This window comes from Nomascus leucogenys, chromosome 13 (assembly GCF_006542625.1).
Source record: "Nomascus leucogenys isolate Asia chromosome 13, Asia_NLE_v1, whole genome shotgun sequence".
NCBI classification, from domain to species: Eukaryota; Metazoa; Chordata; class Mammalia; order Primates; family Hylobatidae; genus Nomascus; species Nomascus leucogenys.
Genome location: NC_044393.1, coordinates 106,910,739 through 106,922,845, shown reverse-complemented (window position 1 = coordinate 106,922,845; position 12,107 = coordinate 106,910,739). Strand labels below are relative to the sequence as shown.

The following is a 12,107-nucleotide window of genomic DNA, read 5'->3' as shown; positions in this document are numbered from 1 at the left end:
ATGTTGGCCAGGCTGATCTCGAACCCCTGGCCTCAGATGATCTGAGCCTCCCAAAGTGCTGAAATTACAGGCGTGAGCCACCCCACCTGGCTGCTTTCTACATTTTCTAAGTTCCTATCTCTGAGGACAAAGGGTCAGGAGCTTAGAAGACGTAGAAGGGTTCTGCAGACATGATCCTAGTTATGCCATTGTTTCCACCCTGTGTTTTGCAGGTCAGAGACGAGCAGCACCAGTGTTCCCTGGGGAACCTGAAGGTCCCCCTCAGCCAGCTGCTCACCAGTGAGGACATGACCGTGAGCCAGCGCTTCCACCTCAGTAACTCGGGTCCAAACAGCACCATCAAGATGAAGATTGCCCTGCGGGTATCGTGTCATCCTGCAATGAACACCGTAGGGGATGGGGAGGCGGGTGCTGGCAGGGATACTCGTGGGCCCTGGGCATGAGGCCGGTGAAGAAAGCTCTGTGTCGGCTGCAGCTCTGGGCCGCAGGAGGGCGCCAGTGCAGGGAGGAGATGCTGTTGCTGGGTATCAGAGGGCTCCGGGGAGAAGGCAAAGCTGGGACTCAGCCATAGAACAGGCCACGTTTCCAGGTTGCCTGAGCAGGCCCACGGCCACTCACAGTGCTTTCCTGTGAACCCAGCAACCTTACCGTTACCCTTTGGCCTGGAAAGTGTTACTGTCGGTATCAACAAGGTTTTCTCCTAAGTCTGACTTTTCAAAGGTTGTTCAGAAGAGAGAATTTAATAAAACTCCATGAGACAGTAGAACTTACAGGAACAAAATATTTTTTGTCCAAAATCACGATTCATTTGTAAATAGCTAAGGAAATATTGAAAGTAAAACTGGCAAACATATGGGGAAATGCTAAAACTCATGAATCAAAGAAATGAAAATTGAAATGAAGAGCCAGCTTTTTTAGAAAATTAAAACAAATGTCTTCTATTGAGGGGGCAATGGGAACAGCCTCTTTGCCCCTGGCAGAGACTGGGGGTGTCACACACCTCTCCAGAGGGAGCTGCGGCAACCCTGAGCCACTCATCTGAAGGCTCCTTGGCCTTTCTTCTAGAAACCTGACTTTCGTTTTGGTGATACAAAGTGTGGGGAGACCAGGAACATAAAGATGTTCACCGCAGCGTTATTTCCTAAAACCAGAAACAATCTTTAAGCTATCACAGTCACCCAGAGTGGAGCGACTTACAAGGTGTAGACTCTGCTCAAGCCAGCCCAGGGACCAGCTCGTGTGCTCACAACTGGGAGACCCCAGGCCCTGCGGGAACCCCCATTCCTGTGCCCACACAGCCAGGAGACCCCAGGCCCTGCGGGAACCCCTGTTCCTGCACTCATGCCAGGTTGTTGGGGTGATCTTGCTGGATAGCAGGGGTTCTGGACTGACTTCCTTCCTCTGGGGACGCCAGGTGGAAACCACCTATGTAGAATATGGGATTTGGTCTTGTGTCAAGGAAACATGACTTTGGGCTCTTCAAGTAAAAACAGTGTCCCACAATTGTGTAGAAATATGTGCAAACGGAGGAGACTAGAGGAATATGCAGAAGTGCTATGGGGGGCTCCTTGCCTGAGACGTGGCCTGGGGAGGATGGAGGAGTTTCTGCCCAGGTTGGGTGGCACCAGAGGGTCAGCTTCAGGGGGGTGGTCTGCCCTTCCACACCAGGCTTATCACTGCCACCGCCCTGTTGCTGCCACCAGAGCCTGAAGACGCAGACATCAGTGATGCCCCAGCTACTTGGCAGGCTGAGGCGGGAGGATCTCTTAAGGCCAGGAGCTTGAGGTGTAGTGCGCGATGGTCACCCCTGTGGAGAGCTACAGCACTCCGGACTGTGCAGCTTAGCAGGTCCCCATCTCTAGGGGAAAAAGTGGTGTTTGTATCACGGAAGTGATATTTTGGTTACTTAAACTTTCCTTTAAAAAAAAAAAAAAAAAGTTTGAGCTAAGTTTTAAAGAAATTTTTGCAGGTAAAGACATCCCAAGCTGTTCCAGTTTAGGATGTTACCAGTGTCACCAAGTTTAATTTTTATATTTGTGTCCACCTCTAGGTGCTCCATCTCGAAAAGCGAGAAAGGCCTCCAGACCACCAACACTCAGCTCAAGTCAAACGGCCCTCTGTGTCCAAAGAGGGGAGGAAAACATCCATTAAATCTCATATGTCTGGGTCTCCAGGCCCTGGCGGCAGCAACACAGCTCCATCCACACCAGTCATTGGGGGCAGTGATAAGCCTGGTATGGAAGAAAAGGCCCAGCCCCCTGAGGCCGGCCCTCAGGGGCTGCATGACCTGGGCAGAAGCTCCTCCAGCCTCCTGGCCTCCCCAGGCCACATCTCGGTCAAGGAACCCACCCCCAGCATCGCCTCGGACATCTCGCTGCCCATCGCCACCCAGGAGCTGCGGCAAAGGCTGAGGCAGCTGGAAAAGTAACTAAGTGCCACCATGTTGTTTCTCACCAGCAGAGCAAGCGCCTCCCACCCCATGCTGGGGGAGAGTCGTTTAACACAGCAGAGCATGAGGCCAACATGCTTTGGGGAGGGAGGCGTAATCTTAGGTTAACTGAAAGCACTTCAGGTCGTGTTGCTCTTTTGCTCACTGCGTCTTGGACTTTGGAAATAAAACCTGCCGTTTTCTAGGATTTAGTCATTTAAAGATTAGAACGTGATGGAGTAATAGGTTTCACAATAGGAAAGACAGGAGGCAGCGCCAGGATGCTGCTGTGTGCCTGGGCCTCCGCCAGGAAGACAGACACAGAGCTGGCCCGCGGGCCTCGCTGCAGCCGCTGGAGAAGCCCTGGCCTCCCCGTGGTGTGAGGACAGACCTGCTCTTTCGCGTAGTCAGATCCCATCGCTGTTGCCCAGTCTCTTTTGTTTGTCTTCGGATGTCTGCGTTGGCTCCTTATTTAAGCCCCATGACTCATAGGTGTGTTAAGGGTTTCTTTAGATAAGGAGGAAAAAGTTGTCTGTAGTTATCACAAGCTTCAGATGTTAACCTTTTCCTCTTGGTGGAAGAAACAAAATTGACCTTTGAAATAGTTCTCCCTGTGTGGTGTTATAAGAGTTGTGTTGAGTGATAAGAAAACAGTGACAGAAACGGAGGCAAAGGTGGAAGCATGTTTGCTTCTGAGCCGTTAGAAAAAGCAGACTGTGGGGCTTGCACAGCCGCCCTCCTCTGAGCCACACTCACTTTTTTCTTTCATGCTTTCTCATGTCCACTATTTTGGAAAGAAGAAAACATTCCTTCTTCCTTGCTCCAGAAGGAAATAGAATTTTAAACAAGGAACCACTTTTTCTCAGGAGCTCAGTTTGGGAAGTAGAAATGATCTTAGGGGCCACGAACAAGACCAGTTGTCATTTTGGGGGTCTGTGTTCCATCGTTGAGCAGAGAGAAATGGAAGGAAGGGCGCTGCAGTCTCATCAGATGGGAAGAGAGCACGTGGCTTGCATGAGGCTTTGAAACGGGACGCGCAAATTTGGGTAAGACAGGCTAGAAACTGCTTAACAAGGACCACAGGGCTGATGCTTGTAATAAGGACACTGTATGGTTTTCACCTCGGGTGCTCAGTTGGTGAATCATAAGATCTGCACATTTAGAAGGGAGACTATTCCTTCTAGGGTTGCAGTCTGCAGGCCGGCTAGCCTGACAGGCCCGGAAGCACCTCAGAGGAGGAAGGGGGGTAGGGCAGGAGCTTTGTACGGAGCACGCCTCCTCCGCAGGTTCCGGGAGGAGCTGTGAATGCCGCAGAGTGCCCGGCCTCTCTAGAACAGCCAGCAGTGTCTGTGGTCAGGGTCTGCCATCAGGAGGAAGTTCTGAAATCAGCCTCTCGTCAGTCAGAGCTGCAGTTAGCGCCGGTGGAGCAGGGGTCAGTGAGTCAGCATCTGGGTCAGGACAAGCTGGGATTGCTTTAACACTGCTGCTCTCAAGTCCAGTGCTTGTTTAGCTGCTGGAGAAAGAAACACCTGGCGGCAGGTAGAACCCAGTTTATTCTGTAAGTGTTGGGTGTGAGGCTTACCCTTGCCTGGCATGGCCCCAGGTCTTTGTAGCTTGGTATCTTACTGCCACAAGGAGTCTGTTCCTTCAGTCCTACGATCTCTGCTGCAGCATTAATGCCAGTCAGTTGTTGCATCTGAACTGCGAAGGGAGGGGTATAAATAACCTCCCGTCCTGTTGTGGCCAGGAACTCAGTGTTTAAGGTTTCTCTGGGGTCCCCTGGGTCCACTCACGTGGGAGTGGGGTGGGGGCTTAGGATTTTATTTTCAGTTCTCAGGGCCCTAACTAAAAAATTGTCAGTTGGCTGGATGCGATGGCTCACACCTGTAATCCCAGAACTTTGGCAGGCCGAGGCAGGTGGATCACCTGAGCAGGAATTTGAGACCAGCCTGGCCAACATGGTGAAACCCTGCCTCTACTAAAAATACAAAAAATTAGCTGGGCGTGGTGGCGGGCGCCTGTAATCCCAGCTACTCGGGAGGCTGAGGCAGGAGAATCGCTTGAACCCAGGAGGTGGAGGTTACAGTGAGTCGAGATTGCGCCATTGCACTCCAGCCTAGGCAACAAGAGTGAAACTCTGTCTCAAAAAAAAGAAAAAATGTCAGTTTTGAATAATTAATTTATATTGAGCCCTCAAGTAAAATATTCATCTGTTTGACTTGTACCCAGAAGTTTCAAATTATGTTTAGGTTCATGGGTAATTTGACTTATTTTTGTCTAAATGAATGGAAATTATCTTATGTGTACAGTGGACCAAGGAATCACAGCGTTCTCCAGTCTCAGGCAAGCTGGTGACTTTCTGCTCTTTTCCCACAGCGGGACGACCCTGGGACAGTCTCCACTGGGGCAGATCCAGCTGACCATCCGGCACAGCTCGCAGAGAAACAAGCTTATCGTGGTCGTGCATGCCTGCAGGTGGGGGCCGGGGTCGCCACGCACCCACTGCTGTGCTGCTGAGTGTGGCTGCTGGAGAGGATGATGTAGACACCCGCCTCTGGGATTTCCAAACGTCCATCAGGATTTCCGAACATCCATTTATGTTTCATTTAGAAAGGACAAAGCAATTAAACCTCTAGAGACGGTGCTCGTAAAGGGTGGCACCACTTCGTATGTCACATGACAACGTTTTGGTCACCGAAGTACAACGGTCCCCTAAGATCATACCATATTTTTACTTACCTTTTATGTGTTTAAATACACAAATATGGCTTGGCCTGGTGGCTCACGCCTGTAATCCCAGCACTTTGGGAGGCTGAGGTGGGCGGATCACCTGAGGTCTGGAGTTCGAGACCAGCCTGACCAAAGTGGAGAAACCCTGTCTCTACTAAAAATACAAAATTAGCCAGGCGTGGTGGTGCATGCCTGTAATCCCAGCTACTAGGGAGGCTGATGAAGGAGAATCACTTGAACCCAGGAGGCAGAGGTTGCTGTGAGCCAAGATCATGCCATTGCACTCCAGCCTGGGCAACAAGAGCGAAACTCTGTCTCAAAAAGAAAAAACAAATACACAAATATGTCACAATTGCCTACAGTATTCAGCACAGTAGCATACTGTACAAATGTGTAGCCTAGAGCAGGAGGAATGTGTGTGTGTGTGTGTGTGTTGTTTTTTTTTTTTCGGAGACAGATTTTCACTTTGTCCCCCAGGCTGGAGTGCAGTGGCACGATCTCGTCTTACTGCAACTTCCACTTCCTGGGTTCAAGCGATTCTCCCTGCCTCAGCCACCTGAGTAGGTGGGATTACAGGCATGCACTACCTCATCCGACTAACTTGTATTTTTAGTAGACACGGTTTCACCATGTTGGCCAGGCCTCCTGAGTAGCTGGGACTATAGGTGGAAGCCACCAGGCCTGGCTAATTTTTAATTTTTTTGTGGAGACTCTGGTCTGTAATTCCTGGCCTCCCAAAGCACTGGGATTATAGACAATGAGCCACATGACTGGCCTAATCAGGAAAAATTTATTTTAACTTGTTCGTTATATTAATAAGTATAAAGTCAGGTGACTGTTGCTTTAATTGTATTTGGTTAATGATACTGTGGGCTTACAAACTATTTTCCTTTTATGCAATTTTCTCTGTCCCATTAGTGGTTTAAAATACCATATAAAAATTTGGTGCTTATAAATAGCTGTTGGAAGCATAGGAAAATAAAATTAGCACCGTTTAGAAAGATGATAAAACTGTAGAGTTCAATACATCACTCTCAAGAAGTTCATATATTCTTGCCACTAAGATAATGACCGTGGGAATACTGTTGTAGAGGAGTCTAGCAAAACAATCCCTACTAGACCTTGTGGTCAGTCAGAAGCGAAGACTGTGGGGACCCGTGCAGCTGGGCACTTGACCACGTTTGCTGCAAAGGAGCAGCCCCCGTCTGGGGGGTGGGCACTGGAGTGGACGCCAGCAGCCCAGGCAGGTCTGTGGGTGTCTCCTGGGGGCCTGGCTTTCTTGGCTGTGAGAGAGAAAATCGCAGAAGCATTATGGAAAGACAGCCGTCACTGTGTTACAAGCAGAGACCAAGGACCTAGAACGTCCTCCAAACTCTGGGCTTGAGAAATGAAGGCCGAAGTCGCTGCTGAGAAAGCCACTAAGAAAGGGGTCCGGGAGATGCCACCAGGCAGCCATCAGGAGAGGCAAAAGCACCTCACGCATTCTGTTCCTTGTTGCTTCTCGGTTTTTAGATAAACATGAAATCAAAGCTTGATAAAGCACATCTAAATGTGCTGCTAATTCTCTTTTTCTCGATCCTAATACCTCGTCTTCTCTGGTTTGTGTTGTAAGAAACCTCATTGCCTTCTCTGAAGACGGCTCTGACCCCTACGTCCGCATGTATTTATTACCAGACAAGAGGCGGTCAGGAAGGAGGAAAACACACGTGTCAAAGAAAACATTAAATCCAGTGTTTGATCAAAGGTACAGTATTTTATCCAGCTGAGGATAGACTGCGTGGTTGAAGTGACGGATTAAGAAGGCCCTAAATGGTGCCTTTGAATGGCCAAAGCACATAAATCAGCTGTTGAGAAGTTCAGTCAGAAACCAAATTTTAGCAAACATACTCCTCAAAACAAACAAGCGTTTCGACCTTCATGTAAAAGCTCTAAATGTAGTAAATTCAAGTTATAACCCTGCGGACACGGACACTAGTGATTAAAGATCAGTTATTGATGGCCCTGAAGAACTCATTTTTGGGGGTTACATCTGTTGACGACACTTAACCATGTTATCAATTAAAACTGAGAATTTAAGGATACATATATTTTTAATTTTATTTTAAAATAACAGTAAGCTCCTAACATCTTAAAGTATGACATATTGGAAAAACAACTGTATTTCCAAAAATAAAAAACATAATAATGAAAAGAATGATATTATGCTCATCTCTTTAGTGGTCTGGCTCGAGAGAGGCTGGAGTCTGCTTCTGTGGTCAGGGTGATTTGGTGACCTCCTAAGAGGGTCTCAGAGACACCCCCAGGGCTCATTGGCCCCCACTTAAAGAGCTGCCAATCTGTACCATTTTGGTATCTTACGTAACGGTCCCCTGGTGCTTCAAAACCCACCTGTGTTTTGGGAGATGATAATAATACAGTTGTATGGTGTCGCTATCTGCTAATTGGGTTTACATTTCATCTTTAAACATCCTCCTCATTCATTGTACTTTCATACAAGTAGCTTTATGTAAAACACACGTCAGAAACTGGCAGGCATGCATCAACCCCTGATGAGGTTGTGCAGAGTGCTCCTACCCATCTGAGGCATTCAAACATCTGGAGACTCCACATGCCCATCTGGGTTTCCAGCACTGTGGCCTGGGGCAGGCAGCCCGAGCCCCGAGGAGAGGCGCCCTGCAGGTGCTTTAATGCAGCGTCTGGCTGAGCATCAGGAGTGCTTTGGAGGCCTTCTCCCTCCTGCGAAACTGCAAGCACGTACTTTTTTTATGGGAGATGGTGGGAATAGGGCCTGAAGACTCAACAAGAGTGAATGGAAAGCCTGAGTGAGTGGGCTGCTCTGGAATTGCTGTTTTGTCAACATTATCCCATGTTTTAACCCCCAGGAAGAGTCAGACATGTTCAGAGACGCTCCGTACCCACCCATGAGTGAGCCAGGGACCTTGGGACCCAGACATCTGTGGGATGCCAGAGCCTTCTCTTATGTGTGGGAAACGAAAAAAATGTTGGTTTTCGAGTCTTCCTGAAATGCCAGATTAAAACATTAGGTAGAAGAACTCAGTTTTGTAATAAAAAACGAACATGACATTTGGAATGATCTCATGAGCAGAAATGCCATTTTTAGTTATAAGAAAATACAGCAGAATGATGGATAAAGTTAAGTAAGGCTCTCGTTTCCTGTTTCAGCTTTGATTTCAGTGTTTCGTTGCCAGAGGTGCAGAGGAGAACGCTCGACGTTGCAGTGAAGAACAGCGGCGGCTTCCTGTCCAAAGACAAAGGGCTCCTTGGCAAAGTAAGTGCCAAATGAATCCTCGATCAGTTCCTGCACTTTGTAAAATTTAAGTCTTCAAATTTTTATTCAAGTATCACATTGAAGGAAAATAATCTCTTACAATCCATCTCCTCAACTGGCGGCTCTGCTCTTCTTCCAAAATTCATTGGCTTTATTTATCTGAATTTCTTCTAGTCTTTGTCCATATTCACATTTAACTTTGGCACGTGGGTGTATGTTATTTAAGAATGAAAGTAGGGTTCAGTTGGGGAGGAGGAGATTTTAGTCACAGGCATCATTTTGTCAGCTGTGCTGCCATGGAGGGCACGTGGGCCAACACTCCTGTGAGTCGTCTCTCCTGATATTCCGTCATAGCTGAATTTTAAGACTGCTGGTTGCATGAAGGAGTTCTTAGATGTACTCAGCGATATAGCAGCTTACAGGTACTCACAGGGGTAGAAAAGATTGAAAAAAATAAGAGCCTTCAAAAAAGGGAGAGTCCATATTCCTAGATGAAGACAGAAGATTAGAGAGATGAGAAGAAGTGGTAAAAGATCTAAAAGACACTGCCTTAGCCTGCTTTATATATTTGTTTATTTATTTAGAGACAGGGTCTCTAGAAGCGCAGGCTGAAGTCCAGTGGTGTGATCATGGCTCACTGCAGCTTCGAATGCCTGGGCTCGAGCAATCCCTGTCTCAGCCTCCTGAGTTGCTGGGACCAAGGCGCGTGTCAGCACGCCCAGATAAATTTGTTTTATTTTTCATAGAGACAAGGTTTCACTACCTTGCCCAGGCTGGTCACAAACTCTTGGGCTTAAGCGATCCTCCCATCTTGGCCTCCCAAAGTGCTGGGATTATAGGCGGGAGCCAGTGCCCCCAGCCCAGCCTACTTTAACTGCTTTTTTAAAAACCCACAGGTATTGGTTGCTCTGGCATCTGAAGAACTTGCCAAAGGCTGGACCCAGTGGTGAGTGTCCCTGCTGCAGACAGAGAACCCCAGTGTGTAGCTAAAAACACTTTCCCCGCCCGGTGGGTAGTGTCCCCCACAGACAGTGGCGGGACCCAACACATTATCTCATAGGCTTTTCCTACTTGGTCCTGTATCCGTCACCACCTTCCTGTCACTGTCTTTCTCAGGTATGACCTCACGGAAGACGGGACGAGGCCTCAGGCGATGACATAGCCGCACCAGGCAGGAGGGGTCCTCTTCAGCGTGGCTCCTCCACCTCTACCCGGAACACACCCTCTCACAGACGTACCAATGTTATTTTTATAATTTCATGGATTTAGTTATACATACCTTAATAGTTTTATAAAATTGTTGACATTTTAGGCAAATTTGGCCAATATTATCATTAAATTTTCTATGTTGGATTTCCTCTAGGATTTCGCCAGTTCCTACAACGTGCAATAGGGTGGCGGGGTAGCTCTTGTGTCTGTGGACTCTGCTCAGCTGTGTCCGTAGGAGCCGGATGTGTCTGTGCTTTATTATGGCCTTGTTTATATATCACTGAGGTATACTATGCCATGTAAATAGACTCTATTTTTTATAATCTTTACATGCTGGTTTAAATTCAGAAGGAAATAGATCAAGGAAATATATATATTTTCTTCTAAAACTTATTAAATTCTTGTGACAAATAATTTTCATCTTTGCAGCAAAAAGTTCTCAGTGACCTATTTTGTGGTGTTTTTTTTTTAAAAGAAAAGCTGAAAGATTATTAAATGTTAGTATGTTTCTGTCCATTATGAAAGATGAAATAAAGTATTCAAAATATTAACATTTTCATAAATATAAGGATGTATTATTGAGAAGTAAGTTGAAGGGCTTATAAGGAAAAATGTTTTATAACTGAGTAATATAAGATATTAAGAGAATTGTCATGGTTCATAAATCACATTGTACTAATCTGAAATTTCTTACATAAAAATGAAATGTCATGTTTATTTTAATTGCTGTTGTAACTTACTCATGAAACAGTATACAGACACCTTGTACTTAAACTATAAGAACAGACTTTCAATGTTAGCAATTAAGCTGTTGTCAAATAATCAGTCATGAGCTTTGTTAATTTTCAATGTTTTCCCAGCCTATAAAAAAAGGAAGGTACACGTTATCCTCTTAAAGGCTGTGAGGTAGAGTGGGATGAGTAGACAGGATGTTGCATTAAAAATTGGAAGCTCGATCTCATTATTGTCAGGAACACCCAGCGTGACCTCACACATAGGATGTGGGACCTTTGAGCCGATGAGCACTGGCCACCACCAGGGTTGAGGGCGCCACAGCTGCGAGCCCAGCCCCTGCTGTTCTCAGCAGCCACTTCCCAGGCTGCCTCACTTTATGCCATGACTAACCTTAATATTGGGATATTGTTATGCAATTTTTATTCTGTTTAGACTATTAAAAGCAGGTTTCTGTACTTAAGAGTTCCCCAGACCTCCTGTGAGGTGAGGCTCTGTTGCAGTGTCATAGGCTGTGCGTGTCTGTAAAGAAAGAATGCACATATATGGACGATTAAGTGTATATTATAAGCTATATGCCGAAAACGGCTTCCATAGCCATGAGAACATCTTAAAACTATGTATAAATATATTAAGGAAAGTATAGCTTTGTAATTTAAATTGGAGCTCTTAGCTTGTTTCATGGAACTACACAACTTGTGGGTAACTCACGTGACCAAACAAACCAAAGTGCCTATGACGGGGCAGGTGGCTGTGTCCACCCTCCGTTCTAGCAGATTCTTATTTTGTTTCAATTTATAAACGAGGCCGGTGGCTGTCCACCCACCCTCCGTTCTAGCAGATTCTTATTTTGTTTCAATTTATAAACAAGGCCAGTGGCTGTCTACCCACCCTCCGTTCTAGCAGATTCTTATTTTGTTTCAATTTATAAACGAGGCCAGTGGCAGGCCGGGCGCGGTGGCTCACGCTTGTAATCCCAGCACTTTGGGAGGCCGAGGCAGGCGGATCACGAGGTCAGGAGATGGAGACCACGGTGAAACCCCGTCTCTACTAAAAATACAAAAAAATCAGCCGGGCGTGGTGGCGGGCGCCTGTAGTCCCAGCTACTCGGAGAGGCTGAGGCAGGAGAATGGCATGAACCCGGGAGGCGGAGCTTGCAGTGAGCCGAGATTGCGCCACTGCACTCCAGCCTGGGTGACAGAGCGAGACTCCGTCTCAAAAAAAAAAAAAAACAAGGCCAATGGCTGTCTACCCACCCTCCCTTCTAGCAGATTTTTATTTTGTTTGAATTTATAAATGAGGCGAGTGGCTGTCTACCCACCCTCCCTTCTAGCAGATTTTGATTTTGTTTCAATTTATAACTTACACTTTGAACCGTGGGTTTACTTATAATGGAGTCTGTAGCTTCACAGCATATTTCATGTAATCATAAAGACCAGTATATTCTCTCCTGCTGAATGACATGTGACTGTAAAGCCTCTTTATAAACTGTTTCCATTGTTAGTATAGAGGATTATTTGGGAAGCGTATCAATACCTTTATAGACACATATGAACGTGTATGCACACAAAACATTTAACTATGGTATTTATGGAAGAGAGGTAACATTAAATCTTGTTGCTTTCCCATAGTATTAGATTTGTTGAGGGTTTTTTAAAAATCAGATCTGTTCAAAGTCTTCTGTCATAATCTATAAAGCAGCAGCACTCATGGAAATTG

At 46.5% G+C, this 12,107-nt stretch overlaps 1 protein-coding gene across 3 annotated transcripts in view; it reads left to right on the top strand.

Moving 5' to 3' along the window:
* Positions 1-10,481, top strand: part of ESYT2 (extended synaptotagmin 2) — a 98,814-nt gene extending 88,333 nt beyond the window's left edge. For 2 of the 3 annotated variants that reach the window (XM_030826350.1, XM_012512305.2), the window contains 7 exons: positions 213-362; positions 2,051-2,424; positions 4,805-4,903; positions 6,771-6,902; positions 8,342-8,447; positions 9,344-9,393; positions 9,564-10,481. In XM_030826350.1, the coding sequence (XP_030682210.1) occupies positions 213-362; positions 2,051-2,424; positions 4,805-4,903; positions 6,771-6,902; positions 8,342-8,447; positions 9,344-9,393; positions 9,564-9,609 (957 nt within the window). In that variant the 3' untranslated portion in view covers positions 9,610-10,481. Of the gene's footprint in view, positions 1-212; positions 363-2,050; positions 2,425-4,804; positions 4,904-6,770; positions 6,903-8,040; positions 8,318-8,341; positions 8,448-9,343; positions 9,394-9,563 lie in introns of those variants that run through there. The other variant, XM_030826351.1, reaches the window with a different exon arrangement.
* Positions 10,482-12,107: the final 1,626 nt, after the last annotated feature.